General features: G+C 44.7%; 1 protein-coding gene across 1 annotated transcript in view; it reads left to right on the top strand.

Moving 5' to 3' along the window:
- Window positions 1-22,283, top strand: part of LOC311121317 (E3 ubiquitin-protein ligase MYLIP-A-like) — a 43,807-nt gene that overhangs the window by 1,100 nt on the left and 20,424 nt on the right. The window contains exons 2-3 of the mRNA XM_084157946.1: window positions 520-710; window positions 21,934-22,119. Coding sequence (XP_084014072.1) covers window positions 520-710; window positions 21,934-22,119 — 377 coding nt within the window. The remainder of the gene's footprint in view (window positions 1-519; window positions 711-21,933; window positions 22,120-22,283) is intronic.

The raw sequence follows: 22,283 nt of genomic DNA, 5'->3' as shown, positions 1-22,283 counted from the left end.
GGCCTAGTCATCAATCCGTAAACGTCAATTTGTCAGAGGGCCTATTCGTTCTAAGCCCCTATCTCATATGCACAGGGCGTTGACATGTATTTTGAGTGGTATAGTTATCTCACCCTCGGTCCCCTCTGGATTTAGGCTACACTTGATGTTACATAACTCCGTTCCTTCCCTGCTGCTGGAGAGAGGCGCGTGGGATGTGCTCGTGATGTTTATTACCGCGGGAAAAATATCCCAATGTATTTTCCACCAACTGCTCCCACCGGCTTTACTGCCTTGATATTGAGGTATATGAGCCCCAGAGTCAATTGCAAATGCAAAAACAGTAATAAAGAAACATGCTAAACTGTCTCATATTTTCTTGAAGATTCTCCATAAGCTTCTAGGCTGACACAAACTGTAAATATCTTATTTTTTTCCTGCGCCTTGGGTTTAGGCTACTTTGGCTTTTATTTGTGGTGTGACTTTGGTTCTTACATGTTTTTTGTGTGTTTCTCCATAACTGACTTCTTTATTCCAAAGGTGTGTAGGAAGTTGGGAATCATAGAGGTGGACTACTTTGGCCTGCAGTTCTCAGGCAGTAAGGGAGAGAACCTGTGGCTCAACCTGAGGAACAGAATCTGTCAGCAGATGGACAATCTGACTCCCTGCAGACTCCGGCTTAGAGTCAAGTTCTTTGTGGAACCACATCTCATACTCCAGGAACAGACTAGGTATGGATATTCTCTCTCGCACACAGACAAAACTCAACACCACATCATGAGCATATGCATATTTAACCATCTCATTACAATAGTCATTCTCTTCCATCCCTGCATCATCTTGTTAAGATGAAAAACGGAGAGAGAAAAACCTAGGGCACGTTACTTACAAAATATTCATATTACAACATAATCTCTAACTCAACCGTTCAGATTCCTCCACGAGGAGGAGGGGGTAAGAGAAACAACCAGATCAGTCAGTACTGTAGCCTGTGAAGTTAGTTGTGACTTCCTGATTCGGCTGTACAGTGAAACGACCTACAGTAACCACGCAGCACACAGGGTTACTACAGGTCATTGTGGCGCCAAGCGGAGCCGGGCGGGAGGCAGCCATGAAATGTGATCTCTGTAGAGGTTCCAGACTCCTTTACTGCTGCCCCAGGGTCTCTCTGCCTGGCCCTGCCTGCTGAGAGCTACACAGCCCTCCTCCAGACCTCCCCTGCTGGCTCTCATTCAGACGAATGAAGGAGAAGTGTGGTCACTTCGGTTTCTTTTGTCTTTCATAGACTTTTTCCTCATTCAAGGAGAAGTGTCCTTATTAAGACTTTTGTTGATGTTGTGCTTTTGCATTTGTTTCTTGGCTTTTCAATTGGCTTTTTACAGTCTCAAAGGCACGTCTCACAGTTGTGACTTTGTTTAGATGTTAAAAGTGCTTTTTACTACAAACGCTGTAAAAAAAAATGCATGGATTGAAAGAACTTAGTTTTTTCAGACACCAATGTAAAAGGCTTTATTTAGTGTAGTTTTCTCATATAATATGCTCACTTAGCTCCGTGTTGTCAGCCTAATTTTTTTTAATCGTTCAGGATTCTTCCTCTGTTACACAAAGAGCGTAATATAAATCAACCAGTGAAGAAATTGCCCATTCTTCTAAAAACGTGTTGAAACGTACAGTACTAGTCAACAGTTTGGACTCAAATCAAATTTTATTTCTCACATGCGCCGAATACAACAAGCCCTTAACCAACAATGCAGTTTTAAGAAAAATAAGTGTTAAGTAAAAAATAATTAAAGAGCAGCAGTAAAATAACAGTAGCGAGGCTATAAACAGGGGGTACTGGTACAGTCAGTGTGTGGGGGCACAGGTTAGTTGAGGTAATATGTACATGTAGGTAGAGTTAAAGTGACTATGCATAGATAATAAACAGAGAGTAGCAGCAGCGTAAAAGAGGGGGTGGGGGGAACAATGCAAATAGTCCTGGTAGCCATTTGATTAGCTGTTCAGGAGTCTTATGGCTTACATTTTAGTCATTTAGCAGACGCTCTTATCCAGAGCGACTTAGTGAGTGCATACTTTTTTCATACTTGGGGGTAGAAGCTGTTAAGAAGCCTTTTGGACTTAGACTTGACGATCCGGTACCGCTTGCCGTACAGTAGCAGAGAGAACAGTCTATGACTAGGGTGGCTGGAGTCTTTGACAATTTTCAGGGCCTTCCTCTGACACCGCCTGGTATAGAGGTCCTGGATGGCAGGAAGTTTGGCCCCAGTGATGTACTGGGCCATACGCACTACCCTCTGTAGTGCCTTGCGGTCGGAGGCCGAGCAGTTGCCATACCAGGTGGTGATGCAACCAGTCAGGATGCTCTCGATGGTGCAGCTGTAGAACTTTTTAAGGATCTGAGGACCCATGCCAAATCTTTTCTGTCTCCTGAGGGGGAATAGGCTTTGTCGTGCCCTCTTCACGACTGCCTTGGTGTGTTTGGACCATGATAGTTTGTTGCTCCTCTACAGCCCTGTCGATGAGAATGGGGGCGTGCTCGGTCCTCTTTTTCCTGTAGTCCACAATCCTCTCCTTTGTCTTGATCATGTTGAGGGAGAGGTTGTTATCCTGGCACCACATGGCCAGGTCTCTGACGACCTCCCCTCAGGCTGTCTCATCGTTGTTGGTGATCAGGCCTACCGCTGTTGTGTCATCGGCAAACTTAATGATGGTGTTGGAGTCGTGCCTGGCCATGCAGTCATGGCTGAACAGGGAGTACAGGAGGGGACTGAGCACGCACCCCTGAGGGGCCCCCGTGTTGTTACCTAGCCTTACCACCTGGGGGCGGCCCATCGGGAAGTCCAGGATCCAGTTGCAGAGGGAGGTGTTTAGTCCTAGGGTCCTTAGCTTAGTGATGAGCTTTGAGGGCACTATGGTGTTGAATGCTGAGCTCTAGTCAATGAATAGCATTCTCACGTAGGTGTTCCTTTTGTCCAGGTGGGAAAGGGCAGTGTGGAGTGCAATAGAGATTGCGTCATCTGTGGATCTGTTAGGGCGATATGCAAATTGGAGTGGTCTAGGGTTTCTGGGATAATGGTGTTGATGTGAGCCATGACCAGCCTTTCAAAGCACGTCATGGCTACAGATGTGAGTGCTACGGGTCGGTAGTCATTTAGGCAGGTTACCTTAGTGTTCTTGGGCACAGTTACTATGGTGGTCTGCTTGAAACATGTTGGTATTACAGACTCCTTCAGGGACAGTTTGAAAATCTCAGTGAAGACACTTGCCAGTTGGTCAGCGCATGCTCGGAGTACACGTCCTGGTAATCCATCTGTCCCTACGGCCTTGTGAATGTTGACATGTTTAAGGTTCTTACTCATCGGCTACGGAGAGCGTGATCACACAGTCGTCCGGAACAGCTGATGCTCTCATGCATACTTCAGTGATGCTTGCCTTGAAGCGAGCATAGAAGTAATTTAGCTTGTCTGGTAGGCTCGTGTCACTGGGCAGCTCACTGCTGTGCTTCCCTTCGTAGTCTGTAAAAGTTTGCAAGCCCTGCCACATCCAACGAGCGTCGGAGCCGGTGTAGTATGATTCAATCTTAGTCCTGTATTGAAGATTTGCCTGTTTGATGGTTTGTCAGAGGGCATAGTGGGATTTCTTACAAGCGTCCGGGTTAGAGTCCCGCTCCTTGAACGCGGCAGCTCTACCCTTTAGCTCAGTGTGGATGTTGCCTGTAATCCATTGCTTCTGGTTGGGGTATGTACGTACAGTCACTGTGGGGATGACGTCATCGATGCACTTATTGATGAAGCTAGTGACTGATGTGGTGTTCTCCTCAATGCCATCGGAAGAATCCCGGAACATATTCCAGTCTGTGCTAGCAAAACAGTCCTGTAGCTTAGCATCTGCGTCATCTGACCACTTCTTTATTGACAGAGTCACTGGTGCTTCCTGCTTTAGTTTTTGCTTGTAAGCAGGAATCAGGAGGATAGAGTTATGGTCAGATTTGCCAAATGGAGTGCGAGGGAGAGCTTTGTATGCGTCTCTGTGTGTGGAGTAAAGGTGATCTAGAGTTTTTTTCCCCCTCTGGTTGCACATTTAACATGCTGGTAGAAATGAGGTAAAACGGATTTAAGTTTCCCTGCATTAAAGTCCCCGGCCACTAGGAGCGCTGCCTCTGGATGAGCGTTTTCCTGTTTGCTTATGGCCTTATACAGCTCATTGAGTGTGGTCTTAGTGCCAGCATCAGTTTGTGGTGGTAAATAAACAGCTACGAAAAAATATAGATAAACTCTCTTGGTAAATAGTGTGGTGTATAGCTTATCATGAGATACTCTACCTCAGGCGAGCAAAACCTCGAGACTTGCTTAATATTAGATTTCGTGCACCAGCTGTTTACAAATATACACAGACCACCACCCCTTGTCTTACTGGAGGCAGCTGTTCTATCTTGCCGATGCAGCGTATATCCCACCAGCTGTATGTTATCCATGTTGTCGTTCAGCCACGACTCGGTGAAACGTAAGATATTACAGTTTTTTATGTCCCGTTGGTAGGATATCCGTATTCGTAGTTAGTCTATTTTGTTATCCAATGATTGTATGTTGGCTAATAGGACTGATGGTACAGGCAGATTACCCACTCGCCGTCGGATCCTTACAAGGCACCCCGACCTACGTCCCAGATATCTTTCTCATGTGAATGATGGGGATTTTGGCCTTGTCGGGTGTTTGAAGAAAGTCCTTCGTGTCTGACTCGTTAAATAAATAATCTTCGTCCACAACAAGGTGAGTAATCACTGTCCTGATATCCAGAAGCTCTTTTCGGTCGTAAGAGACGGTGGCAGAGACATTATGTACAAAATAAGTTACAAATAACGCAGAAAAACACACACAATAGCACATTTGGTTAGGAGCCCATAAAACGGCAGCCATCTCCTCCGGCGCCATTCTTTTAGAATGACGCACCTACTCATTCAAGGGTTTCTTTATTTTTACTATTTTCTACATTGTAGAATAATCGTGAAGACATGTAGTAACAAAAAATATATTTTAGATTCTTCAAAGTAGCCACCCTTTGCCTTGATGACAGCTTTGCACACTCTTGGCATTCTCTCAACTAGCTTCACCTGGAATGCTTTTCCAACACTCTTGAAGGAGTTCCCACATATGCTGAGCACTTGTTGGCTGCTTTTCCTTCACTGTGCGGTCCAACTCATCCCAAACCACCCAACCTCAACCCAATTGAGATGATTTTGGAGGCCAGGTCATCTGATGCAGCACTCCATCACTCTCCTTCTTGGTCAAATAGCCCTTACACAACCTGGAGGTGTGTTGGGTCATTGTCCTGTTGAAAAACAAATGATAGTCCCACTAAGTGCAAACCAGATGGGATGGCGTATCGCTGTAGAATGCTATGGTAGCGATACTCGTTAAGTGTGCCTTGAATTCTAAATAAATCACTGACAGTGTCACCATCACACCACCTCCTCCATGCTTCACGGTGGGAACCACACATGCAGAGATCATCCGCTCACCTAGTCTGCGTCTCACAAAGACCCAGCGGTTGGAACCAAAAATCTCAAATTTGGACTCTCCAGACCAAAGGACAGATTTCCACTGGTCTAATGTCCGTTGCTTGTGTTTCTTGGCCCAAGCAAGTCTCTTCTTATTGGTGTCCTTTTAGTAGTGGTTTCTTTGCAGCAATTCCATGAAGGCCTGATTCACGCAGTCTCCTCTGAACAGTTGATTTTGAGATGTCTGTTACTTGAACTCTGAAGCATTTATTTGGGCTGCAATTTCTGAGGCTGGTAACTGTAATGAACTTATCCTCTGCAGCAGAGGTAACTCTGGGTCTTCCTTTCTTGTGGCGGTACTCATGAGAGCCAGTTTCATCATAGCGCTTGATGGTTTTTGCGACTGCACTTGAAGAACATTTTAAAGTTCTTGACATATTCCGGATTGACTGACCTTCATGTCTTAAAGTAATGATGGACTGTCTTTCTCTTTGCTTATTTGAGCTGTTCTTGCCATAATATGGACTTGGTCTTTTACCAAATAGGGCTATCTTCTGTACCTTGTCACAACACAACTGATTTGCTTAAATGCATTAAGAAGGAAATAAATTCCACAAATGTACTTTTAACAAGGCACACAGGCTTTTAACAAGGCACGCAGGTGACTACCTTATGAAGCTGGTTGAAAGAATGCCAAGAGTGTGCAAAGCTGTCATCAAGGCAAAGGGTGGCTACTTTGAAGAATCTCAAATATAAAATATATTTTAATTTTGTTTAACACTTTTTTGGTTACTACATGATTCCATATGTGTTATTTAATAGTTTAGATGTCTTCACTATTATTCTAGAATGTAGAAAATAGTAAAAATAAAGAAAAACCCTGGAATGAGTAGGTGTGTCCAAACTTTTGACCTGTACTGTATCTCTAGCAAAAGGCCTGACACACTGACTTCAGGCTGATGGATAACAGGACCTTTGGAGTCTAGTTAGTTCTCTCCTCCCAGCCCTTTAGAGGTCCTCTAGTTAGAAGTCTCAGTACAAAGTAACACATCCTGAATTTTAGGCTGCATTGCAAATGGGACCCTATTCAAAAGTACTGCACTACATAGGGAATAGGGTGCCTTCTGGGGGACACCTGCTGCTTTTTGGCCAACACCAGTGTTACACTAGTGTATACACCCTTATGTTATACTAGGGAAATGGTTTCCATAACTAGGGCTGACAGTGTGGACTTGTGAAGAGCAGAATCAACAACCTCGGTGTAATCAAAAGTTGGTTTGTGGGGTGTTAAAGTTCAGTGAGCCATTGTCATGTAAATGAAAGCTGAAAAGTACCAGTTGCCTGGCTTTGGCCCCAAGTGAGAGCAGGTCCGCCGGCGCCATGGCCCAGTATGACATGGGTGCCAGCCCGCGTAGATGGAAACAGAAAAGTCTGAGCCTTTTGGGTAAACACTGGGTTAAATCCTGTATGTAGAAAGGTGTGATGCGTCCTCACTCAAAAATATGTTGTAAATCCTATATGGAAATGCACCAGCAGAGAATCTCAACTCAGAGCTTCTCTTTTGATGTTATTAATAGGGCGCTGTGCTCTCATTGCTAACCCTACCTCCCGCCGCAGGAAAACATCTTTGCATGCAGTATTCACGTTAGTATCATCAGATATCTTTCCACAGCTGTGGGACAGATACTGTATCATTAAAAGCGGATTCTAACCCCAGTCAGTCTGCCAGGGAAGGCAGCTGATAACATGCTGTTAGAGGAGAGGGAGTTAGCTCCTCTCGCTCTCTCTCCAGGCAAGGTCGGCCAGTAGCTGTTCATTAAACTGAGATCTATCCCTCTTGGCCAGCAGCTATTGGTGTGTCTGCTATTGGAGGACGTCAGGATGCATGGCAGTTCATCAACTGCTGACCTCTGGCAGATTAGGAGGGTCTTAAACAGATGGCGAGGAGAGAGTGTGTGAGCCGGGGACAGGGGGGGGGGGGGGGTGTATAGAGGATGGGAATGTGTGGGTGTTACTAATTCAAAGTAGCGAAGGTGTTACACACAGTTGTGGTGGGTAGAGCTCGGCTCAACAATTTTATTTTTCGCCCGCACGCTGTCACTGCCAGATGAGGATGAAGGGGCCCCATCTCTCTCTCGCTCTCTCTGGATTGTGTTCAAGCCAATGAAGACCAGAGAGTGCCAAGTCTAAAATCTGCATAGACTTTGGCGTTTTTTAAGTGGCTTTTTGAGTGAACACACACAGAGAAATGTAGTAAGCAAGTAAAGTGATGGCTGACGGCTCGGGGTCAAAGCTTTAAACCACCTCTAGACTTGTTGACTGGTCAGTCGGCGTCGAGCGAGGGACGACAACAGCAACACTTTGTAGTACGTCTATTTATTTTACAAAGGCGCTCTGTTTGCAGTGTAAACCCATTTTGCTGTTCACATGTTTTCAGTTAGGAAAGGAGGGGCCATTTTGACTTCCTCTGCATCTCTCTCTAGAGAACAGGCCTGTGTGGTGATCTCAACTCATGATGTATATTTGTGTTAGCATGCTGTGTGCTCTCTAGTCTGTCTCTGTTCTAGTGGTGGTATTTGTGACTGGGTCGTGTCTCACTGTGGTGAAAACAGGCCTTTGTTCTCTCCGTGTGTGACAGGGAGCGAGATGAACAACATCGCTACGGGAGGCCGGCAGGGTTCCCCTTCCGCATGTGTCGGTTCAGCTGGCGCCTAGCCAAAATCTGGTGTGCATCAACAGCCAAAAACAAATAAAAACGTCACAATGTCGTCATAATATATGCCTTAACCCTCTTTGTGCTTTCACCTTTCCCCTACTTGGGCTACTGCTGCCTCCCTCCGCACGTCACACAGACCACAAATGGACAGGCTTGCAGGCAGAAATGGACACACTCGTAAACACGGAGACAAAAACTCATAGGCCAGTACACACTCCCAGTGAGAGCAGAACATCTTAGTAAGTAGATGTGGAATGCGTGACGGTGTCCAACTTGTCCCTCTATCTCTGATCTGCATGTGTTCTAGTCTCCATTTTAATCCATGGGCTTGGTCTGATAGTTTCAAGTGTTGCACTGTCAGCTGGTGAGCGAGAGAGAGACCACAGAATAGTTTACCAGTGAGGGACGCCTCTTAGAAACTAAAATAAACCTATGGAACGTGCTCAGAAACTAATATCCACCAATAGAACAGAGTGTTCTTGGCAAGTGACAGTGCTGGGTGATGACCTGACCCAGGGGCCATTATAGGGCACACACACACACACTCCTAAAACCTCTTGTCCTGGTACAGGAAAACCTGTGGGTAGTAGCAGGGGTGTGTGTGTGTGAGAGAAATGTCCTTAGTGAGTACAGACAAGCTTGGCCCTCAGAGTGCCAGTACACACACACGCGCCTCTTTCCCTTTCTCTCGGCCTCTTTCAGCCCTGTTACATAACATATGGTGGACTCGGCACACATAAAGTAAAATAAAAGCTGCTTACATAAGCTTGGCCATTTTACAGAATATCACCAAATCCTGCCGCTATCCCATTATCCTAGAATTGTATTTTTTCAATGTATTTTTTTTAAAACTGTGAGGTTGAGTGTTGGAGACATCAGCTAGTGTGTGTTTACTGTTTCACTGTTGCCTATTTAGGCATCCCTGGTTTTCTGTGTTATAATAGACTAGGAGTAAATTCCTAAGGTGCAGCTAGTCACTCCCAGGAAACAGTGATCCTTTGTAAGGTTTAACCCGTGTGTGTGTGGAGGGTCTAAAGAGATTGAGTAACACACGCGTACGCGTTCCCACATTTTAAAGCTTTCTATAAGTACACACACAGGGCTCTCATCTGTAGCATAGGCTCAATTCGGTCCGATTTCTGCGGTTCCTCTTGTCCTCTGAACATCAAACAAACCCCCATCCTAATCCTGTATCTTTGAGATACCAGCATCTTTCAGCTCCGCTCTGCCCTAGTAGCTTTTGAAACACCCTGCCTGCCTACTGCAGCGGACTGGCTTGCAGTAGGAGAGATGTTTTCTCAAATTTTTGGGAATTGGAAAATCTAAAGTTCACACCCAGACTGACTCAGTCTCTGACCATGGCTTGAGGCAGCCTTGGGGTGTGTACACTGCACTGACCAGATATGGGCAGTTTTAATATCTACTTCTGCATTTGGTGGGTATTTCCAGAGAAGTAGTAAACTTCCTATTTGTTTAGAAACTGTTTGCTGAAACCACAACCACGTCCCTTTTTTATGTAACTGCTTGACATTCCCATTGTTTCAGAGTTGGCCCCATAGAAATATAATTACCATAATGTCAGTTCTGTTCTAATAGAATTAGAACTATCGTTGAAACTTAGTACACCATTTACTGAGTGGGCCACCCCTCACTAGCCTGGAGGTAGTGCTGTGTGTTCCATGCATGTCTAAATGAACATGTTTTACCCTCGTTATGCAGTGTTTAGCATTCTGATCAGTTCAACAGTTGGTCGGGGGGTTAGCTATCCAGAGGGCACAACCATTAACAGACCTCATCTGCCATGAATGAGAAAAGGAATGTTTTTAGTGCCTTTCCCATAGAAATAGAATCTCTTGAAGGTACTAGGAGCCCCTAACCCTGGCAGTTTGACTGGTAAACTCTGCTAATGCTGGGTTCTGAATTGAAGGAAATTCTTAAAGGGGCAGTTCATGTGATTTCCTTTTTTTTGTGTTATGAAATAACACTCTGAAATTGCCATATTTGTGTACGAGCTGTTTGGAGAAAAAAATTCAGGTGAGAGGGAACTTTTGACCCACTTTATGACATTGCAATGTGATCTGATTATAATAGACCAATGACTGTTCATCTGGATTAGGGGGTGGGCTCTAGACCATGCTATCAGTCAATTAGAGCTGTGTATAAAAATATATTAAAGTTTGTTTCCTAACGGCCACACACTCAGACCAAGCATTTCAAGGGCAAAAGAAGGCTCATGGAAATAAGTGATTAAAAAATATATTTTGGTGGAGTTCTATTCAAAATGTAAACGCACACAGTGATTTTATTAGACATAAAGTGATTTTTTAAATTACATTAAAAAGACTGCATGGGGGCTTTAATAGGTCTTCAGTTTTGTTTTTGAATGGCAGCAACATGCATGCATTCTTGTGGTTGCGTGACAAGTTGATGGGATGCATTGCCTCTCAGAACTCAGTTAATTGAAACAGGGTCTTGTTGATTTTATTTGTTAATGTATCTATCTGCCGTCCACATTTAATCTACTGTGAATTTAGTTATCATAGTTAGAGAGGGGATGGAGGAGGAATTGCAAAAAAAATTGAGTGTTTGACAACTTTAATTTGGGTGCATTTGGGTCAGATGTTTTTCTGTTTTGCGACCAAACTCCAACTCAACAGTTTTGATGTCCTCCCCCTAAACCTGAGGAGAGCAGTTTGTATTATCCAGAACTGCCAACTCCAGATGTCTTTGCCAAAAGTGTCTGTCTTTACATGTCTGCTGAAGCAGAATGTTCTAGATATTTTCACCACCAGGCAAATGTTTTTCACTGAAGTTAAGACCATTCGTGTTGTCACAGCATTGCAGCCAGTGGGCTTAGTTTGGGAGACAAGATGGTTGTCACAGTCCCTGTCCTCCTCCTCCCAGACTTGTTTAACCTCCCTTTTAAGTTCTCTGAACTCAAGTAGCCTTCCCTCATATCTGGTTTGAACCCATAATATTATTCCCTGGCCAGGAAGGATGGCTGTGGTGGTCTCTGGGCTTGTGTGTATATGTGACTCCTGCCCAAGGCGCCCTGGCTCAGCCTGGGTTATTTTTAATTACCCTTCTACAATCCATTAATCTGGAACACCCTCTCCCCTTAACCAGAGGGCAATTAGCTTACAAACAGCTTTTGTTCTCCTCAAAATGGCACTTGTTGGATTCATGAGTTCACTCGGCCTGGAACTAAATGTTTCTCTTGTTTATTTAAAGTGTTTTGTTTCCCCACTTTTTTTAATGTATTTTGATTGCTCTCTTTCCATTGGTTAAACTATTTGATTAACATCCTAGTTGTGAAGTTTCCGTTGAGAGACTGAAAAACTGGTCCCTGGACTGGGGTTACTAGAGTTCGTTGACTGGGAGTTACCTTTAGCACACAGCTCTGGGCTGTGTTATTTGTTACTTCTACAAACCACATTGTTTAGAGCCTGGCAATGTGAGCTCTGAAACTGACACTTCTCATTGGCTGATGCGGTGCAGTCACTAGGCAGAGGTTTCTAGTTTCATTTAACAGGGACTTTTTGTTCTTCTGGAGACAGAGCTCTGTGACTGTCTTCTCTCTTACTACTGAGAGAAGTCAAGTTGGAACAATTATTTTACATGCCTGGATGGTTAGAAGAACAAAGAAAGGGGAAAGTTTCACCAAATTGCCCTATAATTTGTGATTGGCTTCTTTTGAGAAGGTGTTTACTCTGATTTTTTAAAAATAAAAACAGTTGTTAGCTATGTGAACCAGCAGCAGCTTAAAGTGGCACTCCAGTCCCCTTTTCACCTCATTTAACACCTGATTTACTTAAAAAGGCACATCTCAATGGGTGGTCCAGGTATGTCATGACATGGCACAAGTGGGCGGGGGGGGGGGGTCGGTCGGCCTTTCCTCTTTTGTTCTCTATTGTTCCTCGAAGCAAGGGGGGGGGGGGGGGGGGGGGGCTGATGACATCACAAATTCCCATCAGACAAACTCCTTGAATGCCCTACTCGAAGTTTGCACTTGGGATATAGCTTTTCAACAGTAAAAGTAAAAACATCGCTGGAGGAAAAAGTACAGACAGGATTTCAGGAAAAGAGGTTTAAACACACACAAAAATCAGGCAAGAGATGAGTGTGTGAAATGCACTGAAATTGGTGAAATCCTGTAAGTGAAATTTGACAATCTAAAACTCCACAGTGCTGCTCTCTCTAAAACAGTAGAAATGTGTCACTAATAAACCCAGTCAGTCAGTAATCCCTCTCCCCCTCCTGCTTCTCCTCCTCCATCTTCCATCTGTTGTCACAGAAAGGGAGCTATGACCCATATTCCTCCCAGCTACGGCCGTGCTAGGCTACGGTGCACTTTAATTGAATTATTCCAGCTATGTAATGAAGTGTTTAACATTCCAGCCGGAGAACAGATGACTGTTGGAGCACCCACTGTCATCCATTGCCCGCTGTGTGTGTGTGTGAACAGTAACTCTACCATGCGGTCCCTTGGTCTGAGACCAGCCGTTCCGTGCCACCGTTTTCTTTCCCCTTCATCAAGATGACTGTAGTGAACGTCTGAAGAGGTTTTCTTCTTCCCTGTTGTATTTAAACTGGGCCGGTGGGGGGTTAAGAGTTTTCTTCTCCTATATTAGATTCCCTACAGGCTTAATGAGACCCCATGCTGTTTTGTCTGTCTGGCCTTCTACCTGGACAGACAGTGGGCAGCAGTGAGGAGATGTGTCTGGGTAGTGACCAGTATGTTGCGTGTGGGCAGGGTAGTGACTGGTTTGGTGTGTGTGTGTGGGCAGGGTAGTGACTGGTATGGTGTGTGTGTGTGGGCAGGGTAGTGACTGGTATGGTGTGTGTGTGGGCAGGGTAGTGACTGGTATGGTGTGTGTGTGGGCAGGGTAGTGACTGGTATGGTGTGTGTGTGGGCAGGGTAGTGACTGGTATGGTGTGTGTGTGTGTGTGTGGGCAGGGTAGTGACTGGTATGGTGTTGGCAGTCTGGGCACCTCTGGACTGTAATGCTTATCTGTCCTGATGCAGCCTGGCGTTTCTGCCCTCCAGCCGCTGTTGGAGTTAAAGTTAGAGCCTTGAGCCTGTCTGCACCAGTCACCGTCCTGCACAGTGGACAGTCAGACCAGTTTACAACCCCTCCACATCACCACAGTCCACATCAAAGCACTGTGGGAGAGGGGGAGACACTCACTCTGCTGCCCTGGATGTCTACCTCATAACGGGGTGCTGCTTCCAGAGCCTCCCTCCCTGTCCCTGCTCTTTGTCTCCCAGTGGGGTGTGCTATAGGGCCTGACAAGGGCAGACTCTAGACTCCCCTGATAGAGGCGCTCACACACAGCCAGGAGCCAGACTCAGGACACGCCTACTAACCCCCCCCTCTCCCCTGGGCCGACAGAAATCTGGCTGGGCAGCCTGGAGTCAGCAGACCCACAGAAAGTTGTGAGGTCAAGCAGGGATGGATGAGAAATCATGTGTGCATCAACGACCTGGAAGAGCCAAGAAAAAGCATGTGGGGAGTTTAATCCCATATTTCTTACACCGGTCTTCTCCTTCTAAAGGAAGTGGACAAGGGTAGAGAATTGGAATGCAATGTTACACTCTGTACAGGCTTTGCACAGGCTAGACTGTTGGGGGGTCAAGCAGGGATAGATGAGAAATCCATGTGTGCATCAACGACCAGGAAGAGCCAGGAAGAAATAAAGAGGAGGACGGAAATCGTTAGACTTGAGTGACTCTTTCCTGTACAGGAAAGTACCGGTGGTCCTCTGTAGCTCAGCTGGTAGAGCACGGCGCTTGTAACGCCAAGGTAGTGGGTTCGATCCCCGGGACCACCCATACACAAAAATGTATGCACGCATGACTGTAAGTCGCTTTGGATAAAAGCGTCTGCTAAATGGCTTATTATTATTATTATTATTACAGTATATTACAACATGTAGGCCATGACCTTGTAAACACCCACCTAGTATTGCACTTCTTACTACGAGGGATGTTCCAGATGCTGTAGACACCCAAACATGCTAACCTAGCCCATGTTCTGAGCCCAGATGAAACCACTCCAGAGCAGCATTAGAAGAGGGGTGGGGGATAAAGGAGGGGTCCTTTTTGAATTTCAACGGGGTGGCGAGGGAGAGCAGCCAGGCCAGGAGGGCCTGTGACCTATAGTAACCCCCAGGTAGTCACAGCCCTTTGTTTCCAACAGGCCAGGTAGCAGCCTATTGGTCACCTAACACCATAAAGGAAACAGACAGCTGTGTGTCCTGTTCCAGCCAGGGGCTTCCGGAGATGGGGCTGTCTGGAACAGATCTACCTGGGCCCGTTTGTTTAACGCCATATCAAACGGTTGTTTATTATGCCCCTAGAGCTACTATTGTTTAGGGCCCCTTTTCAGGCTTTATTATATGGTAATATTCCTCTCAATTCTTGCCCTGAGAAGTGTGATTCTTCTTCTTTTGTGTGTCTGTTCCCTGCTAAAGCCAAAGGGCTCAGAGGAGGCAGGAAGACGGAGTACCACCCAAGCTGTGTTCCCATGCCCTCTCTCCTGCCCATAAGGCACTGGGATGGGGGCAGGATGAGACCAGGGAGAGAGTCAACAGTACATCTCTTTTAAAGGTTCACTGTCACACATTCTTACTCAGTGGGAGTTCTATTTTCCATGGCTTTGTGTTATGGATGTTGTGTAGTTCTGTGTTATTCATTTGTACAGATGGCCTCGGTGGTGGTATGCCTGGTCACGTTATGTTTTACACTACCGTAAAACGTCAATTAAATGCTGAGTCTCAAATAGCCGCCTGTCACGTTTAATAGCCAGGCAAAGGCACAGATTTCAGCAAATAAACACAGGTTTCAAATAAACACAGGTTTCAAATAAACGGCGGGTCTAAATTAATTGTTTACGAGGTTTGTTTTTGATTTGTTACATTAAATAATTCAGTAATGGGTTTTTATCACCAGTTAGAAACTCCTAGCCATTGGCTGCTAATAGCTGAGAACTGCTAGTTAACTGGCAAGCACAAAAACAGTCAACAACTTCGGGAATACAGACCCCCAGAATATATATATATATATATATATATATATATATATATATATATATATATATATATATATATATATATATATATATATATATATATATATATATATATATATATATATATATATATATATATATATATATATATATATATAATATATAGTGAGGGAAAAAAGTATTTGATTCCCTGCTGATTTTGTACATTTGCCCACTGACAAAGACATGATCAGTCTATAATTTTAATGGTAGGTTTATTTGAACAGTGAGAGACAGAATAACAACAACAAAAATCCAGAAAAACACATGTCAAAAATGTTATAAATTGATTTGCATTTTAATGAGGGAAATAAGTATTTGACCCCTCTGCAAAATATGACTTAGTACTTGGTGGCAAAACCCTTGTTGGCAATCACAGAGGTCAGACGTTTCTTGTAGTTGGCCACCAGGTTTGCACACATCTCAGGAGGGATTTTGTCCCACTCCTCTTTGCAGATCTTCTCCAAGTCATTAAGGTTTCGAGGCTGATGTTTGGCAACTCAAACCTTCAGCTCCCTCCACAGATTTTCTATGGGATTAAGGTCTGGAGACTGGCTAGGCAACTCCAGGACCTTAATGTGCTTCTTCTTGAGCCACTCCTTTGTTGCCTTGGCCGTGTGTTTTGGGTCATTGTCATGCTGGAATACCCATCCACAACCCATTTTCAATGCCCTGGCTGAGGGAAGGAGGTTCTCACCCAAGATTTGAAGGTACATGGCCCCGTCCATCGTCCCTTTGATGCGGTGAAGTTGTCCTGTCCCCTTAGCAGAAAAACACCCCCAAAGCATAATGTTTCCACCTCCATGTTTGACGGTGGGGATGGTGTTCTTGGGGTCATAGACAACATTCCTCCTCCTCCAAACACGGCGAGTTGAGTTGATGCCAAAGAGCTCAATTTTGGTCTCATCTGACCACAACACTTTCACCCAGTTCTCCTCTGAATCATTCAGATGTTCATTGGCAAACTTCAGACGGGCCTGTATATGTGCTTTCTTGAGCAGGGGGACCTTGCAGGCCCTGCAGGATTTCTGTCCTTCACGGCGTAGTGTGTTACCAATTGTTTTCTTGGTGACTATGGTCCCAGCTGCCTTGAGATCATTGACAAGATCCTCCCGTGTAGTTCTGGGCTGATTCCTCACCGTTCTCATGATCATTGCAACTCCACGAGGTGAGATCTTGCATGGAGCCCCAGGCAGAGGGAGACTGACAGTTATTTTGTGTTTCTTCCATTTGCGAATAATCGCACCAACTGTTGTCACCTTCTCACCAAGCTGCTTGGCGATGGTCTTGTAGCCCATTCCAGCCTTGTGTAGGTCTACAATCTTGTCCCTGACATCCTTGGAGAGCTCTTTGGTCTTGGCCATGGTGGAGAGTTTGGAATCTAATTGATTGATTGCTTCTGTGGACAGGTGTCTTTTTATACAGGCGGCAGGTAGCTTAGTGGTTAAGAGCGTTGTGCCAGTAACCGAAAGGTCGCTGGTTCTAATCCCCGAGCCGACTAGGTGAAAAATCTGTCTGTGCCCTTGAGCAAGGCACTTAACCCTAATTGCTCATGTAAGTCGCACTGGATAAGAGCGTCTGCTAAATGACTAAAAATGTAAATGTAATACAGGTAACAAACTGAGATTAGGAGCACTCCCTTTAAGAGTGTGCTCCTAATCTCAGCTCGTTACCTGTATAAAAGACACCTGGGAGCCAGAAATCTTTCTGATTGAGAGGGGGTCAAATACTTATTTCCCTCATTAAAATGCAAATCAATTTATAAAAATTTTGACATGCGTTTTTCTGGATTTTGTTGTTGTTATTCTGTCTCTCACTGTCCAAATAAACCTACCATTAAAATTATAGACTGATCATTTCTTTGTCAGTGGGCAAACGTACAAAATCAGCAGGGGATCAAATAATTTTTTCCCTCACTATATATATATATATATTAGTTGAAGTCTGAAGTTTACATACACCTTGGCCAATTTTTTCACAATTCCTGACATTTAAAAATTCCCTGTCTTAGGTCAGTTCATCCCTCGTGGTCCTCTGTAGCTCAGCTGGTAGAGCACGGCGCTTGTAACGCCAAGGTAGTGGGTTCGATCCCCGGGACCACCCATACACAAAAATGTATGCACGCATGACTGTAAGTCGCTTTGGATAAAAGCGTCTGCTAAATGGCATATTATTTATTATTATTATCACCACTTCATTTTAAGAATGTGAAATGTCAGAATAATAGTAGTGATTTTATTTAAGCTTTTATTTCTTTCATCACATTCCCAGTGGGTCAGAAGTTTACATACACTCAATTAGTATTTGGTAGCATTGCCTTTAAATTGTTTAACTTGGGTCAAACGTTTTGGGTAGCCTTCCACAAGCTTTCCACAGTAAGTTGGGTGAATTTTGGCCCATTCCTCCTGACAGAGCTGGTGTAACTGAGTCAGGTTTGTAGGCCTCCTTGTTCGCACACGCTTTTTCAGTTCTGCCCACACATTTTCATTGAGGTCAGGGCTTTGTGATGGCCACTCCAATACCTTGTCCTTAAGCCATTTTGCCACAACTTTGGAAGTATGCTTGGGGTCATTGTCCATTTGGAAGACCCATTTGCGACCAAGCTTTAACTTCCTGACTGATGTCTTGAGATGTTGCTTCAATATATTTACATTTTAGTCATTTAGCAGATGCTCTTATCCAGAGCGACTTACAGGAGCAATTAGGGTTAAGTGCCTTGCTCAAGGGCACATTAACGTCATTTAGCAGACGCTCTTAGCCAGAGCGACTCGCAAATTGGTGCGTTCACCCTATAGCCAGTGGGATAACCACTTTACAATTTGGTTACCAGTCCCTCCTGCAGCAAAGCACCCCCACAGCATGATGCTGCCGCCCCCGTGCTTCACGGTTGGGATGGTGTTCTTCGGCTTGCAAGCAACCCCCTTTTTCCTCCAAACATAACGATGGTCATTATGGCCAAACTGTTCTATTTTTGTTTCATCAGACCAGAGGATATTTCTCCAAAAAGTATGATCTTTGTCCCCATGTGCAGTTGCAAACCGTAGTCTGGCTTTTTTATGGCGGTTTTGGGGCAGTGGCTTCTTCCTTGCTGAGCGGCCTTTCAGGTTATGTCGATACAGGACTCGTTTTACTGTGGATATAGATACTTTTGAACCTGTTTCCTCCAGTATCTTCACAAGGTAATATGCTGTTGTTCTGGGATTGATTTGCACTTTTTGCACCAAAGTACGTTCATCTCTAGGAGACAGAACGCGTCTCCTTCCTGAGCGGTATGACGGCTGCGTCGTCCTATGGTGTTCATACTTGCGTACTATTGTTTGTACAGATGAACGTGGTACCTTCAGGCGTTTGGAAATTGCTCCCAAGGATGAACCAGACTTGTGGAGGTCTACAATTTATTTATTTGCTGATATCTTTTGATTTTCCTATGATGTCAAGAAAAGAGGCATTGAGTTTGAAGGTAGGCCTTGAAATACATCCACAGGTACACCTCCAATTGACTCAAATGATGTCAATTAGCCTATCAGAAGCTTCTAAAGCCATGACATCATTTTCTGGAATTTTCCAAGATGTTAAAAGGCACAGTCAACTTAGTATATGTAAACGTCTGACCCACTGGAATTGTGATACAGTGAATTATAAGTGAAATAATCTCTGTAAACAATTGCTGGAAAAATTACTTGTCATGCACAAAGTAGATGTCCTAACCGACTTGCCAAAACTATAGTTTGTTAACAAGAAATGTGTGATGTGGTTGAAAAACAAGTTTTTAATGACTCCAACCTAAGTGTATGTAAACTTCCAACTTCAACTGTATGTATCAGATGGGGCTTCTCTGTGTATCAGAGGTGTTTATAACAAAGACAGGTCTCATGTTGTTTCATGATGACGTCCCTGGCATAATAAGATACAAGAAATGTGGTGCAGGAAATGAAGAAATTGATTGAAATGCTGGAATTAAACGATTAACTATGCAAGTGAGCAAAAGCTATGTGCATGAAGGAAATGGACACCTGGCTCAAATAGAAGCCTGTCTCTAATAAGCGCCTGTTGTGTTCAGTGATTTAAGCAAATAAATGCCCAGGCTATTTTTTATTGAAGTTTTACGGTATATGTGAGAAACAAGAAGGGAGTCTGGTGTGGTTCACTCCAGTTGACTTGATCCCATCTGAGGGGGGAGAGGGAGGGAGGGTTACTGGACCGGTTTGTGCTAGTTTTCAGTTTAGGTCTGAGACTAGGCCACTCTCCTCTTGTTCACCCTCCTTTTGATGGGAGAGAATGAGTCCTCTGTCATACTAGTTATTGTTTAACCCAGGGTTTCCCAAACTCTTTCTGTTGAAAGTGTTACAGTGAGGGGAAAAAAGTATTTGATCCCCTGCTGATTTTGTACGTTTGCCCACTGACAAAGAAATGATCAGTCTATAATTTTAATGGTAGGTTTATTAGAACAGTGAGAGACAGAATAACAACAACAAAATCCAGAAAAATGCATGTCAAAAATGTTATAAATTGATTTGCATTTTAATGAGGGAAATAAGTATTTGACCCCCTCTCAATCAGAAAGAATTCTGGCTCCCAGGTGTCTTTTATACAGGTAACGAGCTGAGATTAGGAGCACACTCTTAAAGGGAGTGCTCCTAATCTCAGTTTGTTACCTGTATAAAAGACACCTGTCCACAGAAGCAATCAATCAATCAGATTCCAAACTCTCCACCATGGCCAAGACCAAAGAGCTCTCCAAGGATGTCAGGGACAAGATTGTAGACCTACACAAGGCTGGAATGGGCTACAAGACCATCGCCAAGCAGCTTGGTGAGAAGGTGACAACAGTTGGTGCGATTATTCGCAAATGGAAGAAACACAAAAGAACTGTCAGTCTCCCTCGGCCTGAACTGGGTGGAAGTGTTGTGGTCAGATGAGACCAAAATCGAGCTCTTTGGCATCAACTCAACTCGCCGTGTTTGGAGGAGGAGGAATGCTGCCTATGACCCCAAGAACACCATCCCCACCGTCAAACATGGAGGTGGAAACATTATGCTTTGGGGGTGTTTTTCTGCTAAGGGGACAGGACAACTTCACCGCATCAAAGGGACGATGGACGAGGCCATGTACTGTCAAATCATGGGTGAGAACCTCCTTCCCTCAGCCAGGGCATTGAAAATGGGTCGTGGATGGGTATTCCAGCATGACAATGACCCAAAACACACGACCAAGGCAACAAAGGAGTGGCTCAAGAAGAAGCACATTAAGGTCCTGGAGTGGCCTAGCCAGTCTCCAGACCTTAATCCCATAGAAAATCTGTGGAGGGAGCTGAAGGTTCGAGTTGCCAAACGTCAGCCTCGAAACCTTAATGACTTGGAGAAGATCTGCAAAGAGGAGTGGGACAAAATCCCTCCTGAGATGTGTGCAAACCTGGTGGCCAACTACAAGAAACGTCTGACCTCTGTGATTGCCAACAAGGGTTTTGCCACCAAGTACTAAGGTGGCAAATGTAAGTCGCTCTGGATAAGAGTGTCTGCTAAATGACAAAAATGTAAAAATGTAAATGTACTAAGTCATGTTTTGCAGAGGGGTCAAATACTTATTTCCCTCATTAAAATGCAAATAAATTCATAACATTTTTGACATGCGTTTTTCTGGATTTTTGTTTTGTTATTCTGTCTCTCACTGTTCTAATAAACCTACCATTAAAAGTATAGACTGATCATGTCTTTGTCAGTGGGCAAACTTACAAAATCAGCAGGGGATCAAATACTTTTTTCCCTCACTGTATATCATGTCACATAGCCAGGTCAAGGTCCATCTGACCTAACTTCTAATCATTCACAACATCTCTGAAACCTAATAAACAAGAAACAAAGCTTTCGGTGAACACAATGAAAGCCTCCTTGACTCTGGTTGTTTGTATTGGGCTGGCCTCAGCCCAGTGTTCTGCACACAGACCAAAGTCTTCCTTGTTGTTTTATCACGTTTCCCCCCTTCGGGTGCATGTTGAATTTGGCACAATAACAAGTGTTTACCCACAACCGGGAAGGGCCCTTACCTCGCCAAAAGAACAAGATTACAGCGTTGTGTTGTCATTACATTGATTTAGCCCTGTCTTTGTGTGGGCTTGTGTTTGTATTTAACAGGGAAAACATTCGCGAGAATAAATGAATGAGCAAGGCAGCCAGGCAGAAGGAGGGAGGGAAAGAGCGAGGGATGCCTAGGCTAAATGGTGCTATCGTACCCAACACAGCAGCAGTAGCAACCTGGCTGCTTATCGCTCCGCAGCACACCACTGGGTTTAGTCAATGCAGAAGCTGTACAAGGTTAGCTCCTGCTCCTCTTACACTCTGAACACTATGATAATAGCTATAGAGCTCTGTGTGTGTGTGTGTGTGTGTACACTGCACTCTGCTACCGTGATGAGAGCCATTAGAACACACTGACTGTCACTGGGTTAAAAGTCAAACCACGTCACACTGTCTGACTGGGAACAGCTTTCACTTGCTCAGTGTGTGTGTGTAACCCAACCTCTATCACCACCTGCTCCATTCTGTGTCCCTCTCTGATCTACCAACCATCACCTGTTTGGTTCCAGGCCCTGTGTACTCCCCCTTTCCTCCCCAATCATCACCTGTTCCAGTCCATGTCTAATGTCTCCTCCCGCTCTCTCTTCCCTACACCAGGCATGTGTTCTTCATGCACGTCAAGGAGGACCTTCACAGCGGCCACCTGAGGATGTGTTCAGAGCAGGCTGAGGAGCTGAGTGCCCTGCTGGCCCAGGCAGAGTTCAGAGACTACAACCAGAACACTGCCAAATACTGCTACTCTGAGCTGTGTGGGAGCGAACCCTGCCCGGCAACAGTCGACAGGTAAGGGCAGGGTACTCCTGGGGGATATGTTAGACGACGAGTGTAGATTGGACACACCGACGCACACACACTGGTGACTCTCAGATCCACCTCTACGCAGACGACACCATTTTGTATACATCTGGCCCTTCATTGGACACTGTGTTAACAAACCTCCAAACGAG

The sequence above is a fragment of the Coregonus lavaretus genome (assembly GCF_964263955.1).
Source record: "Coregonus lavaretus genome assembly, chromosome: 3".
In the NCBI taxonomy this organism is placed as follows: domain Eukaryota; kingdom Metazoa; phylum Chordata; class Actinopteri; order Salmoniformes; family Salmonidae; genus Coregonus; species Coregonus lavaretus.
This window is presented reverse-complemented; position numbering and strand designations above follow the sequence as displayed.